Source organism: Sebastes fasciatus, chromosome 9, assembly GCF_043250625.1.
Source record: "Sebastes fasciatus isolate fSebFas1 chromosome 9, fSebFas1.pri, whole genome shotgun sequence".
Classification (NCBI taxonomy): Eukaryota; Metazoa; Chordata; class Actinopteri; order Perciformes; family Sebastidae; genus Sebastes; species Sebastes fasciatus.
In genome coordinates, this window is record NC_133803.1 from 21,390,739 (window position 1) to 21,418,737 (window position 27,999).

The 27,999-nt window shown below is 43.5% G+C and overlaps 2 protein-coding genes across 7 annotated transcripts in view; one reads left to right on the plus strand and one right to left on the minus strand.

Annotated features, from left to right (window-relative positions):
* LOC141774198 (signal-induced proliferation-associated 1-like protein 2) overlaps positions 1-22,905 on the minus strand; it is a 100,374-nt gene extending 77,469 nt beyond the window's left edge. For 5 of the 6 annotated variants that reach the window (XM_074646620.1, XM_074646617.1, XM_074646618.1 and 2 more), the window contains exon 1: positions 22,745-22,905. The gene's annotated coding sequence lies outside the window, so the exon portion shown is untranslated. Of the gene's footprint in view, positions 1-1,198; positions 1,439-22,744 lie in introns of those variants that run through there. The other variant, XM_074646616.1, reaches the window with a different exon arrangement.
* Positions 22,906-24,373: 1,468 nt separating this feature from the next.
* map10 (microtubule associated protein 10) lies at positions 24,374-27,542 on the plus strand. The gene has a single exon (XM_074646625.1). The coding sequence runs from the start codon at positions 24,508-24,510 to the stop codon at positions 26,899-26,901; it is 2,394 nt and encodes a 797-aa protein (XP_074502726.1). The 5' UTR covers positions 24,374-24,507; the 3' UTR covers positions 26,902-27,542.
* Positions 27,543-27,999: the final 457 nt, after the last annotated feature.

A 27,999-nucleotide genomic window follows, 5' to 3' on the forward strand; every position in this document is an offset into this window, starting at 1 on the left:
TTGTATGTCAGGTAACATTATGCAACAACCAGCATTAGCATCACATGCATAGTTTCAGATGGCAGTCCCGGGGCCTATTCAGTCCTCGCAGACTGAAGCTCCTGTATGTTCCCAACAGAAGGAGACCGTGTTTGTTCTTGGCTGCTCCAGTGGAGCCCCACCAACAGAGAGCACTGTTCTGTGGCCCCTCTCCAAAAGGGACCATCTGTCCCCCGAACTTGGCCTCGCCACGCCGGCCGGCCTCCACTGCTATGGTGAGACAGAAAGGGACGTGCAGGGTTGATGTGGCCCAGCAGGCCTCCAGAATAAACCACCACCTATTTCCATCAGAACACATCCCTCCCTCTACCGCCTCCCAGCAGCCTGCTGCTGCTTCAACTGCAACCTCCGTACCAATGACAGCCTGTCAGCAGAGTGCACTCTCTCAGGGAGAGGAGGGAAAGCAAAACAAGGAGGGGAGATATGGTGAGAAGAGCGCTCTCATCTCGCAAAAGGGAAGCTGTTAAAAGAGTTGCGAGGAGTTCAGATCGAAAGCTCTGAGAACATGCGTGCTTCCGCTCCTCCGCTGAGGTCAGTCAGAGTCCACCTCGTCACATTATCACTGAGAAACAGCGCAGCGGAGTAGGTGAGCTGTGTGACACTGTTAAGATTGAGAGCCGACACACTAACGCACAAACACATTCACACACATCACTCAGGGAGCGGCATTTATAAAACCCTGACCGGCAGGGCAACCTCAGAGCGCGTCGATGCCACGGAGCATCTCTCCCTCATTTTTACTCACTTCAACGGCGCTCGTTGTCTTTTACAAAGTTTGTTTTTCACACTTGGTTTGGTGTTGCTGACAGAAATCTGGCGTAAGAGAGACAATTTTGACTCCTGGGCAGCAGCTGGGGGTTTAGTCAACCGGAGGATGCGAAGGGGTAGGGAGGACAGGAGTAAGCACTGATACACAGATGAATCACTGGTTTATTCACCCCGCAAGAACTTTTTGTGCTGCGTCTGCCAGAGACATGCACTCACAAATTCCTCCTGTGATACACCCCACAGGCTAGACCACTCAAACCTCAATACCATTGTCTAAAAACAAGACTTTCCTCACTTAATATAATGCTTCTTATGCACATGTAAAACTGAGGTCAATATGTATTATTTAGCCTTTACACAAACATTAGGTATCAACTGCTGCCATGCTTACCTGATTAAGAGACTCCTTTTTTTGTCAGAGCCATAAATCCTAAGAGCAGATGACTCAAAGCCCTGTGAGCCACTGTGGTAATGAGCCCACTGTGGAGATGCTTTCCGAGTGCATTAAATCCGTCAGCCACTTGTTGAGAGAAGTCCGCCACACTTCACAGCAGAAAGGCTCTAAAATAAACAACAGCAAACCTTCACTCTGCTCCTTTATCCAGTAACTAGTTTGGGGAGAAAATGGAGAAAGATGGAAGAAAAGAGTAAAATAAGGACGAGTCTGGCAGCCATCGGGGAGTCAATTTAATGAAATGCATACAGCTGCCGCTTAATGCACACACAACTTGCTCCCTCCCCCTGTGACAAAGCCACCAACAGAATGAATGGGCCTGCAACATTAGCATATGTAAAGGAAAGTAGGTGGCTGTGCTGAGTTGGGGGGAAGACTGTTGGGTGTTGGTGGTTGGGGGGAAGGGGTGGGCCGTGACATTCAGAGCTTCTCTGGCTGACAGGAAGGACAAGAAAAAAGAGGGGGGAAAGCTATTGTTCCCAGGAAAAGATGCCCAGGTCAAGCCTGTGACCTTCCAAGTTTCTAGCGATGGCTGACATTTGGAGCAACGGGAGATGGAGGGATCCACTTATCTGTTCCCCGTCCTATGAACTACAGCTTGGTGCAAAGGCAACCATGACCACCTTTTAAACACACTAAGATAAGGAGAGAAAGACACGACCAAAGAGGGAAATTGCCCTTCTTTCAAAACTGATAATCCCTCCAGCCACATGCCATACGCTGAGCCTGCATATCTTTACCTTCAGCAGACAGGAGGGATGTAGGGAGGGGAGAAGCTGTGATGGAAGGAAAATATATGAAAAAAGGAGTTCATCTCTGCTGAGCGCTACTCTCTGGTGCTTCACTGCAAACAGCTGTGGGTTTAAGGGCCTGCACACACACACCAAGCCAAAGAGCGAGCACCAACAAAGGCTGACTGCGGCGTGTTCAAGTGCAGCTTTTATCAGAAGATGTGAGGCAACGCATCAGAGACTACAGCTGACAGCAAGCTGACTGCTAACAGTCATGTACGTTCTGCGCTTGCATGACGGGAAATAATAAGTAAGTTGCAACTGGCATTGTAAAGGCTTGCTGTACTTGCTATGCATTGCCTGGAGAAGAAGAGGCAAAAGCATAACAAATCAGGAGAACCCATATGAAATTGGAGAAAACAACAACTTGCTAACAGCCACTGAGTGGTCAAACTTTACAGTCTCAATTTGTTTTTCAAACATTTAGGTAGTACTTCTTTTTCCCCAATTACAGACTTCTGAGTATTGATTTCCTCTTATGCAGGCGCAGGTCAGCTGGCTGTAAGCTGTAGTCTTTGTGTCGTTCAAATTCATCAAGACGTCAGGGAACGTTAGGTAAAGCCGTCATTAAGTGTTTAATCAGTTGCTGTTTGTTGACGCTAGTTGTTTGAGGTCATCTTGGCGGGTCATGGCCCTAACGTGGAGTTACTGAAGCAGACGTGCAACCGTAAGGCTGCATTCACACCAGATCAGGCGTTCCCTCCCATTCATTTGAATGTGGGTAATGCCTTTAGGCTGCGGTGGTGAGGACCGCAGGGGATGCCGAGAAAAAACAACGCAGCGGCCCTGCGGCAAAAAAGTTGAAACATAAATCAACTTTTGGAGAAATGCAACCAGACGTCACGCTGCCGTGGCCAATCATGTAAGTGGCGATCCAGAGCTGCACAACTCTGCCTAAAGCCACCCACATGTGATCAGTGGTAAAATTGCTCTGCGCTGGCTGTGCCATTGTTTTCCTACGGGGAAAACCACCCTTGATGTGGCGCACCGCTCAAAATCGCCACAGAGCGCTGCGCTCATAGTTCAAATTATTTTAACTTTGACCTTGGTTGCTGCTGACCTTTCAAAAGCACAACCAATGAGAACAGCTGCAACTGCTGTTGTTGCCTAGAAACAGTGAATGCCGTTCCTTGCGCTCTTTTTGGTGACATATTTTACCTGCTGCTTTTGCAAGTCTCTGCGCCCTACCTCGCTGTGAGTGAAGAGCAAATCTCTGAGCGGTTTATGGTCAAGATCTGTGAACCAGGGGGGGACATGTGGGTGTGGAGACTAATAAAAGCTCTGAGCAAGGCACTTTTAACTACTTGAGCATTGCAATAACTAGGTATGAATGTGAGTATGTGAAGCCAGTTATTTCCGAGGCTTCCAAAGACACATAAAGGCTAAATAAAGAACAACTCTTTGAGGTAAATGAGTTGTGATGATATATTTCTCCTCTTATAGTGCAACATAATTGAGTTTCAGGGAACCTAATTGGAAGAACACTAAAAGAGTGTCATTGTAACCACTTCCTGATGACTGCTTTGCTCTGTCTGTTTCTGGTTGGAGGTGGGAGCATGTTAATGGCAGGAAATGACAGACTTTAATCAAGCTGAATGAATGGCAGCAAGTACAGGTCTTTGTGCCACATTGTGCTTTGATCTAGCCTCTGCAGGCAGGTCCTCAGCTTTGATTTGAGTTGAGGGGAAGGAGAGGGTTTTATTTAAAGAGTGGGAAGCCCCAGGAGGTAACACTTAAGCGTTCTTGTCACTGCATCCCAGCAAACAGACAAACTATTCATCAGCCTACACACATGTGCAGCAGGGGCCTGTGGAGAAACACACAATCCCACAAACACGGCTCGTTTGCACATGGACGTCCGGGCCTGATGGGTAATTTACATACCAAGGGTAGTCATTACACAAACGGAAACACACGCAGAACGACCTACATTCACAAACACTAAAAAACATCTTTCACAGCTCATCTTTCAAATGTTTTGACTGATTTAAAGAAATATACAGACTGTCATCTAACTCAATTTGATAAAAACAGGCTGAAATATAACAAAAAGAACAGCAGGAGATTGTTTTTCTTATGACACTTAAGCTGTAGTTTGTTTTATTCACATAGAAAATGGGAATATTTAGCCAGACACTAACTTTTTGTTGATTTCCCTGTCATGACAAGACTTGAAACATATCTCATTTGGATTAGGGAAAGGTTTCGCTTTATACTCGAGTTGTGTAGTGCATAGTCTTAACATACTGCATGATAAAGGAATAGTTTGACAGTTTGGAAAATATGCTCATTTGCTTTCTTACTGAGATTTAGATGACATTTTATTTGATTTTATTAAGGATCCCCATTAGTTGGTGCCATATCAACCAGCTAATCTTCCTGGGGTCCACATTAACCACATACAAACACATTAAAATACCATACAAAATACAAATACAAGAATAAAGGAGGATTGATGGCATGCATTTCCTGGCCGGGCTGACTCTAGGAAATTACTGCACCCGGTCGAAAAACAGTGCAGCACAACAAGTCATTTTTACACCTCTGATGTTGTATGAATTAAACAACAGAGACGTGTTAATTAGCGTTAGACATGTTAATTAGTGAGCTTTAGAGGTCCTGCTAGGCAGAACAGAGTCATGGTAGCTTTTTTTCAGTTCTTATGCTAACCTAAAGGCCCAGACACACCAACCCGACATCAGAGAACTAGCGGCGACGAAGGCTGCCTGTTGCATCGCCTAACATCTCCTTTGTCTTGGCCAAAAAGTTGCACTCGAACACACCACAAAGACTGCAGCCGACGGCCAACTACCACATACGATGAAATAACTCTCCACACCAGCAGGTAGTGGTATTCTATATTCGTCATTCAAAAAGGAAAACTGTAAGATCAGGTACGGCAGATAAACAAGCTTCACCATTTAGCTTTATTCCAGATGGCCATGTCGTTGTGAAAATATCCGTGTATTTGAATGATCAGAAGAGAGGAAGATGATCACTTCCGATTCATTTAAGCTGAACCGCCAATCCGAGTGATTTCTCTCACCGACAGGCTTCGCCGCCAATTCAACATGTTGAATCGGCCAAAAAGCCTCCAACGTGGGCAGACAACAGCTGACTGTGCGGGACACACCGCAAAAACTAGGGCGATAGACTCGGGTGGTATCAAGATTTAAGATAACCGGCTGCAGCTTCCTCTTCATTGTACCGACATCAGAAGTGTCTCAATCTTTTCATCCAACTCTCTTCAAGAAAGGGAATATGTGTGTATTTCCCAAAATGTCAAACTATACCTTTAAACATTAGCGTCAGCCAGAACTTTCAACTGGAGATGCATGAAAAAGATGACTTTGGTGCCATTTTTTCATCATATTGGGCAAGATCAACATGTAATCAATGTAATTCCTTACTTGTGCACAATCTGATCAGACTGATAACTATACACATACACTCAACATTGTCTAGGAGATTCTAGCCTGGTGTTAAATCACATATTATCTCTGTAGTGGAGCCTATTCTTTCTCAAAAAAACTACCCTGAGGGCGAATCCTGTCAATCTGCGGTCAATCTGAATTGACAGCCAAACCCTGCATGGTAGTACGGGAGCCATTGAGGCGTGCTTCATAATTACAGTACTAAACAAGTCAAAACAGCATAATGTGATAAGGAACTAGGGCTTCCACCAGGGGACATTTAATAATCCACCAAGAACAAAAGGCACCTGTATCCGCTTAGATTAAGCTCTCATTCGTGAGGGTTTGACGGTCGCCGGGCATGTGATGCATTTGCTGTCCAGTATTTTTAGCCCTGCTGATAACGGCATGCTGTGTTGAGGCAAGTTTCTCCTTAGTTATGCAGAGTGGGAGAGGAGCTGTTTAGGGAAATGGCCTGTTCCTCCTGCAGAGAGGAAGAGAGGAAAAGCAGCTGGCAGGCAACAGGCAGACACAGCATCTCTGAATGTCACTTCTCCTCGATCCGCCCCCCTCCTCCTCTCTCCACCTCCTCTCCTCCTCTCAGTTTGTTCTCTATCTGTTGTCTGAATTCATCAGGGAGCAGGAGGCTGAGCTGCCTCCACTATCCCCCCCCCATCTCAACGACAGAGGCAGGGAACGGGAAGGGGGTAGTGGGCACACGAGGTGAGGGGGTGGAGAGTAAACAGCGGCTTCGCATCCCTCTATGTTGTTGCTAGGCAACTTTTTCTGCATATGACAGCCTTGAGTGACAGCAGACCTCCCTCAGGAACAAAGACAGAAAGTTGAGGGCGGGAAAGGAGAGGAGCAGAGAGCAGCGCAGAGATGAGTGGTGATCTGGTGAATACAGGGACAGACTCATTGTTGCTGAGTTTAAAGCAACATAATGAAACATTTGGACAAAATAAACGGTTTACGAAAAGGTGAACTAAAGCCCCGTTTCCACCAAGAAGTTCCTGGTCATTTTAGTCAGAGGACTACTTTTCAAGGAACTAAAAGGTTCCTTCAGCCCACTGTTGTCTGTGTTTCCACCGCGGTCTAAAGACCTGCGAAGATCAGGCAAATTAGTCCGCTGGCGTATGAAAAAGCAACATGACGTGACGAGGACTGCAGGTGGTCGCAGCGGTAAACACACTCTGCAACCTATCGTTTAGTGTGTCCGCCTGTTTCATCTAAACTACACGTTGAAAATAAATAAATATTAGGTTTTGTCTCACTGCGACGACATATACTGCTACATATATTTACTGCTGCACGTTGGATGTAATGAATGAAATGCAGAGGAGAAAAATGAATCTAAGAGCGTCCGTCTCCACAGTAAATCATCTGTTGAGTGTTTGATGGTTATTTATTTGTGCTTTAGAACGTAACTGCCATGAAACAACCAGAAAATAACTATTCTTTCTCTCATGCACGGCACCGCCGCGCTGTCTCTTCTAATGTTACCGCTCGTCCTTGCAATCTCTCTCTTTGTCTTGATAAATGAGTCAAAAAAGTCGACAGCAAAGCTTAACTTTACTTTTAACGTTATCAAACAAAGAGAAATGCTCGTCCTAAAATGGTCCTAAATCGATACTAGAGTACTTCCTTGTTTCCTTGTTTATGAATGAAGCAGTACACAAGTTGAAGGTGTTGAAGCACCGGCGCTGTATGTGTGTTTTGACTAATCAGCGACGGTCATCCCCCCCGACCAGGGCCTTTTTTTTGTGGGTAAAAAAGCCCCGGAAAATGTCCCCGGAACTTAATTTAGACCCTCGTCCCTGCGGTCAAAACGCAATGAGTTCCTCAAAAAGGTTCCTAGTTCCGGGCAAGGTTTATTGAATAAGGCTGGGACATGGGGTCCTTTTGGCCTTAAGCTCTGGGGTATGACATGTGCAGTGTAACCGGAGCGGCGGTTGTGCGTTGCTATTGGCTCAATTTCGGCAAGTGTGACCAGATTTCACTGCGCATGAGTTGTACCCCAATGATATGACGCAATGATGACGCGTGAGATCTCCTCTTTCCACCCTCCTTGGTTCCGGGGAAAAGATCCTGCGGTGGAAACAGGGCTCAAGATGATCTCAGAACAGTCGTTTCCAATCTTGGGGTCAGGACCCACCACGGATAAAGGATATATCTGAGGCATCACAACATAATTAACAGATTAAAAAAGCAGAAAAACACGTGTGCTTCTCATTTAGGTGGTTTTCCTCTAAAAAAATATTCAAATTAAACAATGAAACTACTCTCTGGTCACTACACATAGCCAGATGCAACTGGTGATGGTGGATATTGCATCGTTTCAAGGGATTGCAAGCCTAAAAGGTTGGGAACCAGAGTTTCAAAACAGTAATTTTTGAAAACATTCTGTCCAAAACAACTTTATCTCGGTTTCTACCAGATAAAGAAAACTTAATTTCTGTTGCTATAATCACACTGCAGGGCAAACTAATGGATTAATTTTTGAACACTAAAACATCGCCACTGGCACATTGAGGATGTCTTCAGTAGTTAAGTGCTTATCCAAGTCTTGTTTATATTTTGCGGTTCTCTTTCATTTCTGATGAACATATGATTAAGATCTGTAAGAAACTCCAGAGGCAGAGTACCAGCTTTTACCACCACAACCTACAAACTATACTTTGGCAAAAGTTGGCAGACACCAATAGTTCCGGCTCAGCGCATTTTGTGTGCGGCGCAGATGACGTGCTTCATCCATAGGGCACATAATGAGGGTTTTTTGACGATTGCAGGGGCTAAAATTAGCACGTGAATAATAATCACTGGCCAGAAAGAGAGAGCTGCTTTTCATTGGAAGTTTGGCAGCGGAGAGCACGCTGGATGCCAGATCAGGGGTGCTGCTGTACGGATGTGTGCAGAGGGAGCAGGCAGGCAGGAAGCAAAGGGAAGTTGACACTGGAAACCATATTGTTAGCAGCCATATGAGCAAAGTTACCAGTGCTTTTAGATCACCGTGGAGGATGCCAGATGCATGCACCACAACTGGCGCGAGAAGCATCACTACAGACAAACAAGCAGTCTAAGGCTACATCCACACTTATATGCTTTTGTTTTAAAACTGTGTTTTAAAACAAAAACTATCTTCGTCCAGACAAGCGTTTTAGGACGTTTCAGAATTAATCTTTGTCCATTCATGTACACTGTGCATGCACGTGCCGGTGTATACGGGAAGCAGCACTGGACACTGGAATTGATGCAAAATGCAGAATTTAACTGCAGAACAGCTGCTAGCATAGACAAGAAGGTCGGCAACGCTTGTAACTCGCTATCCATGTTGAAATTAACCTGTGGTGGTCGACGCTTTCTGCTGGAAAAGGTTCACGTGATAGGGGCGTGATGAATCAGGGAAGGACAAGTCATGACTTATAAGAGCCAATCAAGAAGCGAACGTGGGTGTCTGCGTCATCGTCAGGTCTCAGTTTCTGTTCGCCCAGACGAAAACGCAACCCCAAAGTTTTAAATCTAAAACGGGGTCAGCAGCGTTTTCAAACGTTTTTGTTTTAGGGGCTCAAAAACGCTGAAGTGGTGTGGACGCTAGGCAGTAATGTAGCAAAAGGTATGCGTTTTAAAACATAAACATATTAGTGTGGATGTAGCGGTTACATTCATAACCGTATCGACCTGTGGCTAGTGAGAGAAAGGCTGTACTCAGAACATTGTGCAGGATCTAGATACCAAAACAACAACAACAAGATAGAGCATTTTTTTCCAAAGTGCGGTCCGTGGCCATCTGGAGCACATGTTCCAGTGCAGCAACTTCCTCCGGTAATTAATGAAGTTCTCCAAAGGGAACAATCTGATTAAGTGAAAACTCTTCTTATTCTCCACAGGCCGTGTTACCAGAGTTACTCCGAGAGAAATGGGCTCCGATAGCATTCCTGAGAACTAGGCGGCCCTGGTTTGTCATGCAGCTGGCATCTCTTTTTATATGGAGTCACTTTCAAAGCTATTCCCCTACAAGTGGCATCAAAAACATCTGTTCCCAGAGCAGAGCAGCGCAGCCACCCACATGAGAGATTGCCCGGTCCTGGCAGGAGTATGGCCTGCAGATGTAAGCAACAACCAACATGCAAATGTACATGCAAAACCTCAGACGGCCACGTTGTGACAGTTAAGACAACAATATGCCAGAACTCACAAAGGGGAAAGGAGAAGAAAAGACGAATAGAGATGGGAAAGATAAGGACCGAGAAGTAATGGGCTGCACTGAAAGGAAAAATGACTCAAAAGAATAATGAAAGGAGGGAGAAAACCTGAATAACAAGAGATGATAGGTTATAGTGAAGGAGTACAAAGACTAGTAATTCTGAGCCTCCTGGCCATGTTGGAAGATGTACAGGCAGAAGACCAATTGGACGTCCATCCTGTTAGTGGAGAGGCCTGGTAATGCCTGATGAAGTAGCACTAGCACAGCTATATTAAGGCTGCTGTGTCCGGGGCGTATGAGATGCCTTAAATGTGCACTCTGCCAGTGCTCAGAGCAGTGTAAAACACTGTGCATCATTAAGGGATGTGTGCTTAAGTAGTGTCCACGGCCCTGTAAAGCGACTACTCGCGGGGGGAGAGTGGATAGAGGGAGGCGATGGGAAATGGTCCGAGTTATTTCCATTCCCTCAGCCCGTTTATGGAAACATTATTGGAGCAAGGTTCAGTTCTCACGGAGGAGGAAAAGATTCAGGAAGCGAGTAAGAGTGAGGGACAGGAGAAAGTGAAGGAGGGAGTGAAAGAGAAAAAAGGAGGAGGGACTGGAGAAATGCTGTTTTTAGCTGTTTTCTCTGGAAAAGACCTTGCTCCGTGTGTGTCCTTCATTGTGTGGTTGTCCCTCTGGCAAAGGCCACAAAAGCCTCCATTTATCTCTCCTGAGCATCTATCCTTATTGAGAGGAGGCTCTGAAAGGCCGGGCAGCCATCACATGTGCCAGGGTGACACGGCTTTTCCCTTGTTAACACTTTAGTCTTGCACCCAGAGTGCCGTGAGGGATTACTGCTGTCGACAAACGGGCAAAAAGAAATAGTACATCTGTTCTATATATTTGCATTTCTTTGGTTGAATCACAATGCACCACTTGACTCGATGGAAAGCGAACATTCTCAGTCAGGCGTGAGAAACCCACCCCATCAATGAGGCCTTTTTCCACCCTTTGGTTTCTTTAGCCGGGGTAACAGCACATCACAAGGAGCAGCTCGCACAAAACACAATCTGTCAACTTGGAGACAGACGGGGGCCGGTTTATTCACCATTCGCCCTCATCAGTTTCTATTTACTCAGTGTAGAAAGGGGACCAAGTGCAATTTTAGGACATCGCAATGTGCGCTATTCAGCAATCTGCAGCTCTAATTGCAGAGCGAGAGGAATTTTCTACATCTCTAGCATTGAGGCACAACAGCTGCAGCTGGCATGGCATGTGGTGGGTGGGTTTAAGGGAGGTGTGGCGGCTGAAAGGGTGTCAGAAGACTAACCTCCCACTGAGAGCCACCCACACACGCGCACCTAAGCATAAACACACACAAATGCACACGGCGTTACGTGCACGGACGCCGGCCACGCGCTCACAATCACAGGGTGTGCTTTTGTCTCCATGTACAGATTAATAATGTTAATGACGTACCGAAGCATCGGGGGAAACGCTGCGCTCTAAAATCTCACTGATTTAGAGAGGAGTCAGCTGTCGTAAACAAAACGCATACAGTACATACACATATCCCATTCCTCCAGTCGACTGGTCATCTGCTGCGAAATATCTATGCACACACGCACACATACTGTACGTGAACAAAGTGCGTCGAGAGGAGGAAGGGATATGAGTGCTCCCCACCTCGTTACACCACCATCTTACCATCCCCCTCCCTGAATGCCAAATGGGGAAAAAAGTGTCCAGGGAGACGAGTGTGGATGAATTCAACACCGGGAGCCAAGTGCACTGATCCGACCTGACGTGAGGGCCCCCGGTGATCGGGTGACCTTTGACCTTCAGGGCTGATCGAGGCCAACGATCTGATGAGGTGCTCTTATGAAGGGGGGAAGGGAGTGTATAAAGAATGGGCGGTAGATGAAGAATAAATGTCCCAACAGTCATAAGGAGGCTGTATTGCACACTGTAGCATTTCCTCAGGCTTCATCCACACTAATATGTTTTCATTTTAAAATGCACTACGTTTATTCCTACACTACTTCGTCGTTTTCAAGCTCCTAAAACGGACACGTTTGAAAACGCTGCTGACCCCGTTTTAGTTTTAAAACCCCAGGGTTGCGTTTTAGTCTGGATGGACAAAAAAACAGACCTTTGAAGATGATGATGCTGACATGTTCGCTTCTTGATTGGGTCTTATCAGTCACAACGCGTCCTACCCTGATTCATCACGCCTCTATCACGTGAACCTTCTCCGAAAGAAAACATCAACGGCATCAGCCTCGACCACCAGAGGTTAATGTCAACATGGATAACGAGTTACAAGCGTTGCTGACCTTGTTGTCTATCCTAGCAGCTGTTCAATTCTGCATTTTATAACCCAACTACTGCCTACATGCGCAGGAGGCAAGCTATTGTACGTGAATGGTCATGTTATATGCGTTTTCAGGCGTGGTAGTACGGACAGGGATTCATTCTGAAACGGCCGTAAAACGCTCGTCTGGATGGAGATCGTTTAAAAACACAATTTTAAAATGAAAACGTGTTAGTGTGGATGTAGCCTCAGAGACCTCACCGGGGAATCCGCATGGAGGTCCATCTACATTAATATTTATGCAATTCAGAGTGACATAAAAAGAGCATCTTTAAATGTATTTCCACCCCCCTCAAGCTGAGATCAAGCGCAAAATGAAAAATGTGTGAGGAAGGTGTCTGTCCTCAATCACAGAGCTGGCCAGACTTTTACAACAGAATCCCAAATAAGCACCGATTTCCTTACTCCTCACTTCCTTATCTCTCAACTGCAGCAGGCTCTGAAGAATGTCATCAAGATGGCAGCGTTCGGAGAAAGCACCAGGCACTGGCAGATGTAAAACATGCACTCAGGGTCACCAACCCCGCAGAATCAAGAGGAATATCTTGCTTTCATTGAAGTAGATTGCAAACGCGGCGTTATATCCAGCGGGGTTTGGTAGGACGGATGACTCCCACAGGCCATAGCTATAAATAAGATCTTAGTCAGTCTGCCTAATAAGAAAGACAAAGAGTCTTTTAGCATTTTGTTGGAGTCTGACCTTGAAATACCATCCCAGAAATATGAAATATTTGGATTTCCACCATTACTATCGTGCCTGAGAAAGCACAGACAGTAATATTAAAGCAATAACAACCACAGTCTTCCAGTATGGGACTCCCTGGGGCAAAATCCTATCAAAGCAGACTCATAGCTAGATGTGTGTTTTTCAGCATCTACGGCAAAATGTTTGCAAACCCCATCATCATATTCTAAATTGTAAACCGTAGCCATGGGCATGTTGTTGATTCTGCAGCGCAACAACAAAAAACCCCGAGGTGACAAAGCAATGGCGCAGCAGCAATCCATGAAGTCAACAAACAGAGAAGCATGTTTGAGTAGAGTCTGTGAGGGAAATGCAAGGAGTGTCCTCGGGGACCCCGGACCCAGACCGCCTTTCAGTGAAAATTAAACAAAATGACAGGAAACAATTAACCTACACTCATTTCTCTCTTTACACTCCCCCAGAAAATGTCAAATGTCACCACCTGAGAGAACGGATCTTCGTGTGTGACCCGAGGAGAATCTGTGTGTTTACATGCACTTAACTAACCTGATTATTTTTGGCTTTCTGCAGTTTCTTTAGAGTCATGTAAATAGCAAACTGTTTCCTTAATGGGGGTAGCGGATTGGGACAAATCTGGTTAACTCAGCAAGATTTCTGCTGGAAGAAGCTGAATTCTTGGCATATATATACGTAACCATCCAAGCGAACCAAAACGCAGACTGCTTGTAAACGACAGGTTACGATGAGTAGGAGAGTGACCTGGACTTCTGCAGAAGTCCGATGTTTGCTTGACATCTGGGCTGATGAGAACATACAGAGTATGTAAAACACAGTCCACAAATATAGTGACGTTTATAAAGTAATTTGAGATAAATTGCAGGAGAAGGGATTTGTGTGCACAGTAGATCAGTGTCAAAGTGAAACAACTTTGACAGCATTAAAGTCAGCAATTCTCTGCATAAAAGTGGCAGCTCTCGAGACGAAAAAGATAAATTCCCTCCGACGTACCCGCCCCTCAGCAAATTAGTCTTTTTATTTGGTCCAATATAATTTGTACACTGTGAAACCGAACCACACTAAATTGAAAAACTAACCAAAAGTATCAATTTCACTCTGATTCGGACTAACCAAACGGACTATGGCTTATGAAAGCGCCCTTATATGTGTATGGGAAAGACCTCAGCCATGCAAACTGTGGAGGAAAGAAAAGAACTAACCCTAAGAGAGTAAATATATTACAAAGTAAATCCATCAACAAGTTGGACGCTTACTTTGACCTCTGACCTTTGGTGTTTGTGTGCTCCTCCACCTAAACACAGATTATCTGGAGACAGATGAGAACAGTGTAATTATACAGCTGCTCCTGTGGTCAGATACGCAGCACCTGGCTGTGTATCCAGCAGTTGTGTGTGCTCGTCGTTGTGTTTTGGCTCGAGCCCATGAAGCCCATGAAGCTCAGCGCTGAACTGTATGTGGCCCTACAGTCCTGTTTACATTTCAGAGAGGTTCCAGTAAACATAGCCTGGGGAAGGTAAGCAGTGAATGAACACACAGTGGAGCTGCTAGGCATTGTAAGAATTACAGACCTCTTGTTAGGATAGTGTCTGGGACACTGTTTGCTTGGCTGTGTTATGCAATCTCCCTTTCCTTTGCTCCTTCTTCTTTTAAGGCAGTAGACCCATATAAAGACTAGCATTCAGTGTCAAATGTGCTGCCCCCCCTAGCTCTGGATCCCCTGTGGCTAACCTCCAAACGTCCACAGAAGCCTTCAATACACTTCAGCGGAGGAGGGGAGCGGTTGATCTCCTTCACATTGACAGACGTGCGATTACAGAAGCAAGAGAAAAGAGGAAAAAAATCAGGCCACTGTCACTCCAGATCATTATCCTCCGTCAACAGCCTTTACAAATCGCATAAAAGGAAGGCTAGTCAAAATGATGTTGCATAGAAAGAGGAAAGAAAAAACAAGTGAGATGGAATATACTACTCTAGCTTCGAATTAGCTCTGCTTGGCTGGGCCGGTGCTCCTTAAACACATCATACCGCCGCTGCTGCTGCAGCCCAGAGTACAAGGAAAGGCCAGGCCGACTGCCAGCCCCTGCACAGTTCAGCTCCTCTCCGCTTCAGCCTTCCCTTCCACTTTGTGTAAAAGGGTTTCCCATACACACCAGTAACTCCAGTATCCCAGCCTTGTCTAAAATAGTCACAGATAACTATGTCTCTGCTAACAGCAAGCTACAAGAATAGGCCAAAGGCAACATCATGTACAGACATTTTTGTGCTTCAGTAAGTGGATACAAGGGGCTGCATTGTAACGTCCTGGTTTAATGGTGTGCATAATTCAAAAGTACAATCTGAACTGAACTAAGAGACAAAATAGTTCTGTGTCAAGGATACTGAAAGGAAGTATAATGTGTATTTGAAACAAATGAAGCTCTAGAGAAATTATTTATTCCAGCCAACACTTTGCTGCTGCTGTCAAATGAAAGAATAACAAAATCAGAGTAATACATCGCATCGCACCACTTTGAAATAAACACTAAAAAAAAAAAAACTGCAAATGGCCAAAGTTTTGTTATAGCTCTGCGATTCCCAGTATAAACCACATATATTCAGTAAACTAAACTCATTATCATCTGATTTATGGACACAAACAAGAATAACATCCTCCGCCCAACATGTTTCGTCAGCGCTTTTAAAAACACAATGACAGACTACAGACCATGACCAGCCTTTCTAATTTGTCTCATGTCAGTGAGCTGGCAACATGAAGGGAACCAACAAAAAAACAGACACTTTCTCACAATTGATAAAGGGTTGTTTAGGACAAAGTTCCTTCCTGTAAAAAGGGCTGATACCCAGAAAAACTTGTACATTCCCGTCGATGCTGCACACAAAGCAGAATACACGGTCTCACAACAACACAAAGCAGCCTCTGTTAAACAGCATGTAGCTCCATTTATTCTTTATACTTTAAGGAACTAATGCTTGAGGAAACTGCCTAACAGCATACAGTGTACTTTCTATTGATGCAATAGTTCATGTATCAACAGAGAGTGTGGGAGCACTGCTGCAGAGCCCCGGTGAGGCTGCAGAGTCCCAGTGAGGTTAAGTGAAGGATACTGGCTCCAGCAGCAACGCCTCATCGGCTCACACAACCGCATGCGAACACCCCAAAGCTGAGCACTTTATGGCACATCTGTCACGGCTCTGCTTCATTTGACTTGTTAATTACAATCAACCTCTATCAGAAACAAGTCGGCGTGCTTTTACGCCTTAAAACAACTCATGCGATGGCCGTTTGCTCCTTGGATCACCCAGGGTCAATTTGACAGTCAAGGGCGCAGATGTTTGCAGGAGGGGGGTTTCGCGCAGTATTGGCCTACATTTTATGACTACAGGTTTAATGTACTGTACCTTCGAGGACTCCAAAATGGATAATAATATTACATAAATAGAGATTACGAAATAAATAATCCTCTGAATAATACATAAATAAACCAATTAAAGGCCTTTACACACCGGGGGGTGTTTTTTCGTGCGATTAATTGACAAATCAATATATTTTTTCTGTCTTTTGAGTACTTTTACATAACACAAACATTATGCAGCAAAAAACGGACATGGGCGATTTTCTGAGCTTTCGCACCGTGAATAAAGGCATCAACCAATCAAGATGTGCGAAACAGGTTGAGTTGCGCCTATATTTATGAAACAATCAACACGGAGGCTCCGTAGCCCAAACCAAGACGGCAAACTTTATAATCCTTTCAACCTTGACAAAGAAAGCGCAGCCCAGATCCACTTGTTCCATTCCCTTTCACAATAAAAGCCCATGACATATAATATTTGAGTATGTTGCATTTTTTTGTGTCGTTTATTCGTCACAACCCCGCTGTGTAAAGGCCTTAAGTGTTTAATAATTCCATCCACCTATCCCGTCTAACCATAAAACCTTCAAAATCATTCTGGAGGTGATTGGTTGAGGGGGGCAGGTTGGGAACTTATTGGTTCATTTACGTATTTTCCTGTATTTAACTATTTATGCACATGTTTATTTATTTTATACCTCTTTTTGTTTCAATTTTGGTCATTTTAAAGTTCCATACCAGACACATTTACCAATGAGTGAATAGACAGAGTCTACAGAAGCCGTAATGGCATGCAGTCAGGTCTCTGGCCGTGTCACCCACACCCAGTCCTGTCTGCCTATTCAGACAGGCCCATTCTTTTTCGCTACAGTAGGAAGGAGGTATGCACATCGGCACTAAACCAAATCCCTTCTTATCTCCCATTGGAGGCTGGCCGCGACCACAGAGGTCAGCTGTCCCGATTGTCTGGGCCCGCTGAGGGGAACACAGGCCGAGTTAACCCCCCGGGTCACGACTGGTCCTTGGACTCAGTGGCAATCGGGTTAATGACTGGCCAGCACTCATTCTCTCCATTGTGGCCCGGTGACAGGCACGTAGACAAAACATGTATGGCGGGTCAGCAACTTTCGGTGGCCTTTTCCCCAAACATTCCTGATATGGACACTAATGAGTCCCCAAGGGAACAGGAGTCGCAGACATAATTCATCTTGGCAAGACACATTTTTCTATATGCTCGACTATTGCAAATCCATAATGCATGAACATGGTGTTTTTTGGAGTGACATGGTTAAAGGATTGGCTTGGTGAAACAAAGAGTGACCCTCCCCTGAGTGGTATTTGCATTGCCGTCCACTGGGTAGAAATGCCTGAACAGAATTATTGTGCGTTCACACCAGGAACGAGACTAATGGATTTAGTGCAAAGCTGGAACATTGTGGTTTGCCTCCATTTTGCTGTTACGATCAAGCCAAAGGTATAAATGCACCATTATCCCAGTATGGACAACCAGTGGGGCGAGGTGAGTGAACAGCAAAAGATCTTCATTGTTAAAATCTTTGGTAAATATGACAATAATGCTCCTCCTCTATAAACTGAGATGACCCACATTTCACCATTGTGTGTCAGAACATCAAAGAGATTATCTGGAGGATTAATGATTTTCTTTCAGACGGAGAAATATCTTATAGCTACATCTGTGTTGGCTCTCGGGGCGAACATCTGTAAGCCGACGCCATAATTTGAGATCATATGTAACTCCGTCTGTCAGTCATGTGTAGGATGGAGCTTAGTCCTGAATATCATGTGAGTTTTCAAAAGGTCATCGTTGAACAGTAAGGCTGGTCTAATGGGGTCATGTGATTTTCTTTTCATGAAAAGAAGCAGTAATAGTATCTAATGTGTGGATATAATGCAGGATATCACTGATTATTCACCATCTGCACTGCAACAAAAAGGCTTCTCAACAGCTGTAATAAGGATACTGTATATCGTCAATTGCCCCGGCTGAAGTTATGAGTTTCTTTTCCATTAATGGTCACATGACCCAGCAGTGGTGGTCATCTGAGGGCTCAAACCTTTATTCTACCCTCACATAACACCTCTTCCTCAGACGTTCAGACACTCGGCTGTGTGTCACCAGAGGTTGACAGGGACCTCACCAGCGACGGCGCGATCAGCAGCTGACTTCTGTCACTATACCATCTGCTCCATCCAGCAGCTTCCCCTCCAGCCATAGCACTGCTTTTTCACTCAAATGCGCCTGGCACGACAGCAAGCCATTGGATGAGTGGCAAGATACAAGATGTACAAGACACGAGGGAAGAGCTGGTGTAGAAGCAATTTTAGCCACTTTTACTGAGATGATAGCATTTACTAATACCATTACAGGGTTCAACCTCAATGTTTTTTCACTTGCCCAAAGTCAATTTTTACTAGCCCCAATACAAATTGTTTAATTTATTACCGGTTATCAAATAACAAAACAGACCAAAGTTAAGTGTCATGTTTAATATTTATTTAAGTAGATTAATCTGGAGTTTTGCCCACATCCTCTAACGCTACTCAACTAAACTCCTGTTTCCAGGATAATTGAACTGCTCGCTCACGCTTCAGCTCATAAACTTTGTCTTTACCCAACACCATTGTCTCGCGATTGCCCGTTTGGTACGGCTAAAGAACGTGCAGTATATCCATAAGAAGTGAAAGCCAATTGGTCATTCCATTGCAACATCAGCGCCCAACAGCAAAGCCACTCTTCCGCAATTTTGGACTGAAAGCGACTATCGGACGCCAGTAAAACGTCCGCCTAAAAAGTGCCGTACAAGTAAAACAAAATGATATCTTTTCTATTGTCATATTCTACCAAAATGGCCTGTGTTGAACAATAAAATGTAATAAGCGTTTCTTTGCGCATGTGCAACTCTCAACAGAGATGAGAAGGAATCAAGATGTCTCACTCTTTAGCTACTTCTATTATCAGCTCTGGAAAAAAACAACGTGTTTAAAAGATTTACTAGCCCGATGTTGCATTTTACTTACCCTGAGCAAGCAGTCAATCCTTATTGTTGAGCCCTGCATTAACATCTACTTCTGAACAAGATAACCATGAAATTATTCATTGGATCCATTTCTCTTTTAAAACCACATAAGGTACAACGCAGAAATCCCTTAATAACATGCTTTGTAATGGCAGGCATTACATCTGTCCATTACCGCAGCGCCCATCTGTATCTAATCTACTCTATCCACTACTGTAAAATTAACCAACAACGACACATCAGTACCAAAATAAATAAGCAAAGCGGTACAGGAGGGCGACAGTCCACATATGTCCTCAAGAAGCACGCCACAGGCTTTAACATCTCATTTGTGCGTATCACATAAAGAGTAAAAATATGGCGCTGTGAAGGGCTGTTGGCGTCTTCCTGTGGTTCCCCGGAATGCGTGCTGACATACGCCAGCGCCCAAGCAAGCTGTTAAACACGCCGTCTTAAGGCTATTACACTGATTACGCATGAGAGAAGTCGTATAATGTGCAGCGCAGACAAAAATGATGAATGACCCGGAGAGAACCCAACATGCTGACTTTGGAGCAGTTAAAGTCACTTTGGTAACCACGTTTCAGGCATCGTCAGAGAGTCATACGGAGGGTTTGTTGTGTCAGGAGCTCTTAAAGTGATCATCAATGTTACAAATCTAACCGATACCCCAAATCAAAAACCTGTACTGTACACATTATGCTTAGTAAACCACCCACATCCATCACAAACAGACCCCTAGTGGAACAAGAGATCAATTCATAAAAAAACATCAACCTAATGACGGCATCTGTGCTTTCCCTGACAGTGATGAGTGGGCTTAAATCCTTCCATAAATCCAGACTGCAATCAAAACAAAGGCTGACAAAAAGACGGAGAGAGAGAGTCTGGCTCTCACAACAGGAGCAGGCAGCATGTGATCCCCTGTCTGCTGGTTGGTTGGTTTTGAAGCAACAGGATTTGGTTGGGAGGCCTATTGTGAATCCCAGCCAGCCGGTCAGCCCGCACAGACCAGGCTTCCTGATCCTCGTCACATGCATGCAGTGTGGGATCTGTTGGAAAGGGGTGCGCCACATGGTTTGGCATGGTACAACGAGGAGAAATGCATCACTCCTAACAAACGTGGTCTGTAAGTCCTTTAGCAGTTTTTGTTCCCTTCTACTGTTCTCCAAATCGTGACCAGTCAGCGCACCGGTAGCAAAGCACCGTGGGAGCAGAGACAAACAAGGGGAAAGACAGTGAAAGGCACACAGGGGGAGTGTAGGATCAGCCACTACTGTTAAGTAATTTCCCAAACAGTTCTGTTATGCTAATGTCTTTACAGGCAAACACAACACAACGGCTGTAACTCTAGCGGGGCGTCTCCAAGCCCACTAGGCCAGAAGACATCCTAACCTGGAATGATAACAACTGGATATGGCCTGTGGGCATGTCACGGGAAGCCGTTCGTCTGCCAATCGTGACAGGTACCTTATTGTTCAGCTGAGCACACATTGTGCTCATAACTTTATTTTGAAAGACATATCTATCCGGCTCAATTACCCTTTGTCTGGTTAGCCATGCAGAAGGCACCGTTAGAAATAGATGAGAACAGATTTCTTCTTCAGGGCCCTGTCTGCTGCTCCCTATTGATGGCAGAATGCAACAGATCTCTATTCAAACTAAGATTGAAAGACTTTTCTCTGGCACTGTCATTATTATCATGGCTGCTGAATAGGTCTCCCTCTAGGAGTGCGCTGCTGGCAGCAGGTTAGATGGGGTACCTATAGGTAGTCTCACTTTCATCTACATCTTGTCTTTAATCTATCTTACATCTGTCTGGAAAAAAAGTATGTGAACCCTTCTGTAATATATCAAAAACACTGAATTTCATACAGAAAATTCAACAAGGTAGAAATCACTCAAAATGAAAGATCATATAAGTTATAGTATTGGGTGCAACCACATAATGAGGAAAGAATCCAAAGTGGAAAAAAGACCATCAAAAGACAACAACTAATATAGACATTTGCATGATGACAGCGAGAATGAGCAGATTAATGAGGTTGTTTTTTTGCTTCTGTGCACAATAATAGCAAATTAATCACACATCACTACAGATGTCATCATTCAGGAGAGTGGTCAGTCCCGGATTTGCAGACCTGACAGCTCGAGTTAAAGCCAAACATTTTTGGTGTTAAAGGAAAATATGTTAAATGTTATACCAGCTAGGCCATGAATGAACATACTGGAGTCATCTTAAAGCACTCCTGTGCCTACTTAGTTCAGCACAGCCCCGCGGAAAACTAATCTTTCCCAGACATAAAAACCCTGTGAAAAATAATGGTGTCTTATTGATTTTAACGCTCCGGGAGAGAAAAGAACTCTTTATGCTTGATCTGTTCAGATGGGAGCTGTGAAGCCAGGAGGACAGAGCACTTGGAAATGAAACAATGGAAACTTAGATTAAGAGAGATCTAGTTGTTGTGTCTGCAGCTAGCCAACAACAGCATAGGAATGGGCTCTATTTGTTTCCCTTTTATTGGGAAGTTAGTTATCGTGGAGGCTAAACTTCCTGCAGGAAGACAGCAAAGGATATGATGCTGGAAGACAAACAACATTTCACTTGTTTACTCTCCCAGTGGAGTTTACAGTATGTTGAATAGGCCACAGTAATGAAACATGATTGTACATGCTGTGTACAAGCAGACTGCCAGATATTGTGTATAGATAATCAAAACAACTCTGATGTTAGGGGAAATTGTTCTTTGTCTGGACATACTGCTGCAAAAAGCACCCCAAATAAGAACACAATACAGTACAGTGTGTCATTACTGTTGACCACTACTTAAAAATCCACTCTGGGCTTCCCAAAGCAATTAAAATGTCCTGTAAGACTATCTGTGGGCCTCACCTTTATTACCCAGGCTTTTATTACACCATGACCAGTTGGACAATGATGTCTTTATCGCCCCCCACTGTTTTCATGTGAGCACTCCACTAAAACAAATTCATTCAAAAATATTTCTTATAAAACCCATGCACACACCAACATCACCCTAGCCGAATACACCACGACAACGTGTAATATCATTAACAATAGAAATAATAATTAAAAAAATCCATATTGTCTGCCTTCAGGAATATGAAAGTTAAATTTGATGTTTTTTTGCATTGAGTTTGGTGTATAAGAGAGGCTCCTAGGTAAATAAACAATGAGTCATAACTATCACCCTTGCCGAAAACACGACAACAACGTGTATTATCATTAACAATAGAAATAATAATTTAAAAAATCCATAATGTCTGATTACAGGAATATGAAAGCAAAATTGTATGTTTTTTTGCATTGAGTTTGGTCTATAGGAGAGGCTCCTAGGTAAATAAACAATGTGTCAAGTAAGTCAATTAATGAATAAACACAAGTATAAGCTATAGATATATTTATATTTGTGGCTCACATTACATGCTTCAGTGCCTGAAAGTAACTTTATCCTTTGTGTGTTCACCTACCAGAGATATGCAAGTGAGTTTCTCTCCCACTGTGTGTGAAGCGCTCCTCACTTTCAGCTGCAGCTTTTTAGTTTAGTTTAGTTTAGAGAAGAATTACATTAGAGTCTCTTACCGTAATAATGTGAGCAGTGTCCTGTTCCAGGCTGCGATGGTTGTTAACGTTGCTAGTTATCCTTTAAAGGCTATGAAAACACCCAGTGTAAGCTGTGGTAGTCAGTCTCGCATCTCTCCGTGTCGGTGTCAGCCTCCAGACTGAAGCGAGACTCCACCAGCAGCTCTGCCCGAGATGACAACACGCAGCACGGATAGAGACTCCGCCCACCTCGGTGCTCTGCAGGAACTGTACTACTGTTCACTACTATACAGATATATTATTATCATAGGTTGGTTGGTTGATATATAAGGGACACTAACCGACTATTATATGCACTACAGAGCAGGCTAAAGGTAATGAGCCTGGCATGTAAACTAGGTGGCCTTGTTGCTATATTCTGCATGACTATTTTAGTCTATAAGCCCAGTAAACCCTACAGTGGCACCATCTGGTGAACTGCAGAAAAATTGCTCACTCATATCTGAATACATTATCATCTTCATATCCCTTCGACTTTTGCTTATAAGATGGATAGATGGATAGATGGGTAGATAGATAGATAGATAGATAGATAGATAGATAGATAGTAACTTTATTGATCCAAAGGGAAATTCAAGTTACCAGCATCACAGTTCCATAGTGCAAAACATGTTAGTAAAAAGGCAGTAAAAAAGTTAGTAGTACAAAGTACAAAAAAATATACCAGATATAAAAATACAAGGAGATGAAGTAAACTGTTAAAACCGAATATGGTGCAGGGTAACAGCTGTGATACACAACTATTAAAAAGTGCAGAAGAGACTGTTAAAAATGAGTTTAGAGCAGGGTAACTCCAGTAACTTAGTCTATGAAAGTGCACTGTGTGCATTATTATCTGTCCTGCAGACCGTCCTCCTTTGCACTAAAACGGAGCGTTTCAGACAGAGGGTAAATACAGGTATATTCAAGCAGACAGTATGAGGAAAATAAAGTTTTTTTTTAACATTACAGCATGTAAACATGTTCTAGTAGAAACCCAAAATGCAAGTATGAACCTGAAAATGAGCATGATATGGGACCTTTAATATACATTTAAATCAGTGCTATAAGTGGAACTACATTTCCCAGGTATCCCGGAAAAGCAATTTCTGAAGAAATTGCTGTGTGAATGCTGGATGCTGAAGAGCTGACGCTACACTGTAATGCTGCCTTAAATGTTGTGAGAAGAAGGTGAAGTAGTAGGAATAGTTGGAAAAGTGGGAATGGGTTGAATTTGTATGAATTTCATTGAAAAGTTGAATAATACCAATAATTAATCAAAGATGTGGAATATTTTAAGTTTTTTTAATAGCTGACGCTACACTGCATTGCTGGCTTTAATCTGTATGAAGAAGGAGAAGAAGTAGGAATAGTTGAAAAAGTCCTAATGAGTTTAATTTGTATGAATATCATTGAAAAGTTGAATACTACCAATAGATATTCTACATCTTTGATACATTATTGGTATTATTCAATTTTTTTTTTAACATTACAGCATGTAAACATGTTCTAGTAGAAACACAAAATATAAGTATGAACCTGAAAATGAGCATGATATGGGACCTTTAATATACATTTAAATCAGTGCTATATATTGAACTACATTTCCCAGGTATCCCCGAGGCATTGTGTGACGCGGAATGCTCGCGACAGTTTGTTTGTTTCCATGGAGCCGATAGAAGCTGCAAAGCTGCGGATTAACTAGCTGACCTTATAATCAACTAGTTCGGGGCTCTTTTTGTGGTTGTTACACGGCTTTCAGGATGTCAGGACGAAAAAACAGAGATAATCTCGAGACTCTGTTTTCATTTGAGCTTTTGGTGGAGTATATCCGAGTCGAGAAAGACAGTAAAGTGTCCGACCAGCTGACTCTTGCAGTGCGACTACTGGATTTCCCAACGCTGCTCATTCATCAGCCTCAGCAGAGCCAACAACATCACCATGGAGAGGATCAGCAGGGAGAACACACCTTTAAGAGAGGGAAGTCTTGTTTCTTCAAGATGAACCTGAACTCACTGCACACCAATCTATGTAACAGCCCTCTCTATGCCATGGTGCTGGATGTGAAAGAAGAGATCCCTAAACTAGTTGGTACCTCTCTCATCTCACTGGCCAAAGTGATGGAGAGAATCAGGCAGGATGTGACTGAACACGGTGTTTCTACTCCCTCGTCTCACGGTGAAAGAGGGGCTGTTGGTATATGCAACCTCATGGGGGAGACAATTGGATCAATTCTCCTGAGCTATAAACTGCTAAGTCTGGGAGCGAGTTTACTGCCACATATCACAGAGAGGAAGGGTGGACACAGACATGTACAACAAAGCATCATGAAAAACATCACAGAATCACCGCCTCTTCTTGACACACCGGACACGTCTGATGTTAACAAACTATCAGATGAGAGTAGCTTGATAAATGAGGATAAACATGGTGTTTGTGTTGCTATGCAGACTGAACACAAGCCAAGAAGCCAAATGACACTCAAAGAAAACGATTTTACAGAAGATTTAACTATTTTTTGTCCGCCACATCTCTTCTACAATAATTCTGCAGAGGAAAAAAGCAAAAATGAAGGAAGGGATTGCAAATTACTGAATCTGGACTCTTTTACATTTGAAGACACATACTCAGAAGAAGAGATAAGTGAAAATAAAATTGAAGGTACAAGTTCTCCAATGATGGATCAGAGACATGAAACAACTTCAAGAAACCAAGAAACAAGTGCTCCAAACGTCCTCGGGGAAACCTTGCGACAGTTGCCGCTACTGAATGCTCTTCTTGTTGAGCTGTCACAGTTGAACGGACAGAACCAGCACCAGCCCTTGTCTATTCATCCCAATCTGTCTTGGATTTACAGGTCCGCTTCCACTGAGCCTTCAGCTGGAAACACACCACGAAAGGCGCAAACAAGACCGGGGACTAGTCCACACAAACTTTTACATTCCCCCAGATACTGCTCTACACCTGTAGTTAGGCCTGCATCTGTAAAAGTGAAAGACAAACAAGAAGAGGCTGCGATTGAGAGTAAAAGCTCCAGTAAATCTCCTCAGAAGAAGCTTGTATATGGCACAACTAAGACATTCAATCTGAGGCTGAAGCAAATCATTCCTCTTAAAGTCAACCGTCGTGAATGCGTGGACTTACTACAGAATAAAACACAGTCAAGTATGGCCAAAGGAAAGACAAAGTCAAGTAACAAGATTGTGAAGTCCAGCAAACGAAAATCAGCGTTAAATCAGAGCTCCAGTCTAAATGAAAATGTTGAGACAATGATGCAAAGTATCACGGCGGACTCTGCACTACAAGGAACAGTCACGCTAAAACAGAAAACCCTGCGTGTGAAACAAGACAGAGACTCTCCGAGAATTTCAAAACCTTCACTTTCTGAAAGAGACTTGAAATCTATTTACATCCCCAGTGTGGATAATGACAATGTTTCCCAAAACAAAGACAAGAAGGAGCATCACAGTGAATCAACTCCAGTCAAATCACAGTCTGAATCTGACAGGCACAGAGAGGAAACTGAATCTTCAGGAAGCAGCAGACACAGCAGCCCAAAATCTTCATTTTCAGACACCAGCGGGGAAGTAAACGAGGAGGAGGACTACGCTGATGACTTTAACAGCCTCGAGCCCAGCGACGCCTACTCCCCTGACCCCGCGAGTAGCCCCGAGACCTCTAGAGCCAAGACTCCCAAATCTCCCCTCCGCCTCGACTTCTGCAACTCAGACTCTGAAGGTTTCCAGAAGAGAGCCGCCCTCCCGGTGCCCGTCAAAGCCCCCAGCTCTCCACAGCGTGCTCTGAGGGGTACACACATCATCCGACCTCGAACCCACGCCTCGGCCCTCAGCTTCTCCTCCGATGATGCAGACGGGTCGTCCTCCTTAATAACCATACGCTCCAGAAAACAGATGACGGAGAGTAGTAGAGTGGAGAGGAGCTCTGGCACTGAGAGTTTCATGTCATCGAGAGGTCAAAGGAGCGGGTCGACCAAGAACACCGGTCCTGTGCGAGGATTTTCTGCTGAATCAGTATCCTCCTTTGAACCGCTAGAGGTAGAGGAACTGGAGGATGAGCTTGGATCTCTGGATTTCAAAAAGGAGTATCGGCATATCTCTGAGCTAGTGGCCAACAAACTCCCTGGTTACACTATGTAAAGAGAAAATATAGAAATCCACATTATGGTCACATCATGAATGAAACAGCTAGTAGTATTGTAGTGTACATATCTAGCAAATGTGTAAGTTTGTATATGTGTTTTCCGTTTAGTTATGATGTCTGACAACTGCTTTGAATAAAGATAAGCTATGGAAATGATCATTTTGTGCCTTAATCAAATATAGGCTAATACTAGGCTGCTGGACATTTGCATAAATTGTTGGACCTTTTAGTGTCATATACAGTAAGAGGATGGAAAACCTCTCTGTGCAACCGTTTATGCAAATCATTCAACTTAATAAGCTCTCGTTTCCAGTCGAGTTGTTGCCAGCTGAAAACTCCCAGAGCTCCGAGGGCCGCGCCTGATTTCAGGCTATTTCCTTTAAATACCACCTGCTACTTTGCATTTATCCCTCTGTATTATTTGATAAGCAAAACCGAGACAGCTAATTCTTTCATTTTGAAACCAGTGTGGTGTGTTTTGCGTGACACAGTTGTGTTTATGATTTCTGTGGCAACTGAACCTTACTAATTTGCACTAGTGTTTCCAGATCTTTTACTTAAGTAAAAGCAATACTACAGTGTAAAAATACTCCGTTACAAGTAAATGTCCTGCATTCAAAATATTACTTAAGTAAAAGTATAAAAGTGTCAGCATCAAATCATACTTAAAGGTCCCATATCATGCTCATCATTTATATAGCACTTAAACCTGCTTTATAATAAAAAAAATAAAAAAAGACATGAACATCTCACTTTTCACAATATGGGACCTTCCAAAATACAAAAAGCAAAGGTACTAATTTTGCAGAATGGACAATTTCAGAATCATATCACATCACATCTACAGTATGTTATAATAATGGATTATAATCTGTGATGCATTAATAATGTACATCATTTTAATGTTACAGCTGGTAAAGGTGGAGCTAATTTAAAAGTAAATATTTAGTTTATATATTGCTGGGTAGCTTAACCTACAGTATAATAATGTAAAATAATTTATTAGTTGATTATATTTTGTATTATTAAAGCTGAAGTAGGCGAGATTGGAGCAAATATGATAAAAAAAAAAGTTATTTTTATAAAATGTAGTA

Bases quoted from the DNA above. Each gene is read 5' to 3' on its own strand.
- map10 (XM_074646625.1), top strand. From the start codon at position 24,508: ATGTCAGGACGAAAAAACAGAGATAATCTCGAGACTCTGTTTTCATTT.